Source organism: Lactuca serriola, chromosome 2 (genome assembly GCF_051521515.1).
Source record: "Lactuca serriola cultivar US96UC23 chromosome 2, Lser_US96UC23_V15, whole genome shotgun sequence".
Lineage (NCBI taxonomy): Eukaryota > Viridiplantae > Streptophyta > Magnoliopsida > Asterales > Asteraceae > Lactuca > Lactuca serriola.
Genome location: NC_136409.1, coordinates 53,452,675 through 53,454,858, shown reverse-complemented (window position 1 = coordinate 53,454,858; position 2,184 = coordinate 53,452,675). Strand labels below are relative to the sequence as shown.

At 32.6% G+C, this 2,184-nt stretch overlaps 1 protein-coding gene across 1 annotated transcript; it reads left to right on the top strand.

Moving 5' to 3' along the window:
- Positions 1 to 780: 780 nt before the first annotated feature.
- On the top strand, positions 781 to 1,203 carry LOC145089223 (disease resistance protein At4g27190-like). Its single transcript, XM_079027688.1, has one exon. The coding sequence runs from the start codon at positions 781 to 783 to the stop codon at positions 1,201 to 1,203; it is 423 nt and encodes a 140-aa protein (XP_078883814.1).
- Positions 1,204 to 2,184: the final 981 nt, after the last annotated feature.

Below are 2,184 nucleotides of genomic sequence, written 5' to 3'. Positions count from 1 at the left end.
TCTAACAAAAACATTAATCTATTCTAAAATAATATTGTTGATCAGGTTTGTTTTATAAATTTTGGCAGAATACATTAAATACATTCTGTTAGAATACAAACATTCTAAAAGAATGGATTTATATAAATAAATTCTAACAAAATATACACAAATTCATTCACACATCATACTCAACTTTCACATCATAATAGACTAATTTATTCTAACGACAACACCAATTGGGTTTTTTATACATTGCAAGAGAGAAAAAGTAGAAAACAAACACTAATGATATCCTACTGAGAATTACAAGTTTAATAATGCATAAATTCTTCAAAATCTTGATATATACTCTGGTAGAATACATAGAATATATCAGAATACATGGGTGTGTTAGAAAGTGTGATGATTGTAAAATATTACACAAGCATGCTGATTGTAAAAATTACTAGAAAGTGTGCTTTAAATATGGAATTAGCCAATTACCGAGAATTTGGCTTGAAACATCTCTTATACATTCTATCGAACACCTTCTGTGCATTATATAATTAGCGTTACCTTGAAATATAATGTCAAACACCTTCAACAAGTTGTATTAAACACCAAACACCTTCACAACACCAGAAATTGTACCGAAAGCATGAGAAAGATTCATGAAATCAGTGCAAAGGGAGAAAGACAAATCACAATTTCTATAAAAAAAAGTAGGAAAAAACCTTGATCAATCACTTGTAGAATTCCTCTCCAAATTATTTTAATATCGTGATCTGGGTTCAAGTCTCCAGGGACGTGAATTTGATCATGATTCAGACTCAGATTGCCAAGATACTTCATTTAAAAGTGGAAGTAGAAGACACCACTCACAGTTTAGCCAACAGAATTCTTCGAAGACTGAAGATGAGGGTGGAAGCTACCAGAATGAATATCCTTTTAGTCATTGATGATGTCTGGGAAAAGATCGACTTAGATGTTGTGGGAATACCTTCAAGGGATTGCTGCTATAAGATCCTCTTATCCACACGATATTTCGATGTCTGTAGGGACATGTCTGTTGATGTTCCTTTTCAGGTAAATCTCATGAGAGAAGATGATGCTTGGAATCTTTTCGTTCAATGTATTGGATCTGTGGGGATAGAACACGTCGGCCGCAAGAGTAGCAATGAGGAAGGAGGAGGACATCGATTACTTTTTGTTATGGTGGTTTTTGTAGGGTTTAAAAACTGATTGCAATTTTATAGAGATTTGATTGATTTTAATTTTGGAATTTATTTAGTATACATGCAATATTACTAATTTGCCCTTATTGATTTTTTAAAACTTAAGTTGTGCTAAATTCTGATTGGTTCATATGTGCACATAATACTTGTTGAAAACATTTGAACCTAACTCTCTCTCTCTCTCTCTATATATATATATATATATATGTATATATATTCGCCACTAATGTTAAAGAAAACCAACGAAAGACAGTAGAAGGTGTCTCTTTTGTGTGAAATATAGTACATTGCCTAAATTGTAGACATAGTAAAGTATGTTGCTATTCACTGCAATTCGCCCATTTACAAACACATAATAGTTGAATATGCGATTAAAAAAGGAATGTATATCTTAGCAATGGAAATTGTATTGTAGTTGATATCTTGCTATAAGTTAATAACTAACATTCACAAACATGATTAACAAATAACATTCACAAACAATCAATCTCATACATCAAAAGGAACAATATACCACGGTTTCCATCAACAACAAAACCTTTTCATGAATCATAAAAAACCCAGGTTTTAGAAACCATTGTAGCTGTTTCCAGATCTAAATGAATTACAAATATAACTGATGAAAAATTGTAAGTCCCTAATCTGCCCGTGTATCAGTCAGATCCGTTTGATGGTGCGGAATCCCAATCAAACGGATGATGTCAGATAAAATAAAAGAGAAGGAGAAGAAGGATAATATGAATCTTCGTATGAATTGATATGAATTAACGTTCCAGATACAAAAGATTCACACACATACGCTCCTTATTCTCTCTGGCCGAAAACTCTCTACTATTCATCAATCTCTACTCCTCACCCTAACACCTCTATTTATACAAGGGAACATGGGCCGGAAACAAATGGGCCGTAAATGAGTTTACGGCCGTAAGGTGTTTACGGCCGTAAACTAGGCCATAAATTCATAAAATATTACACAAAAATATAATTG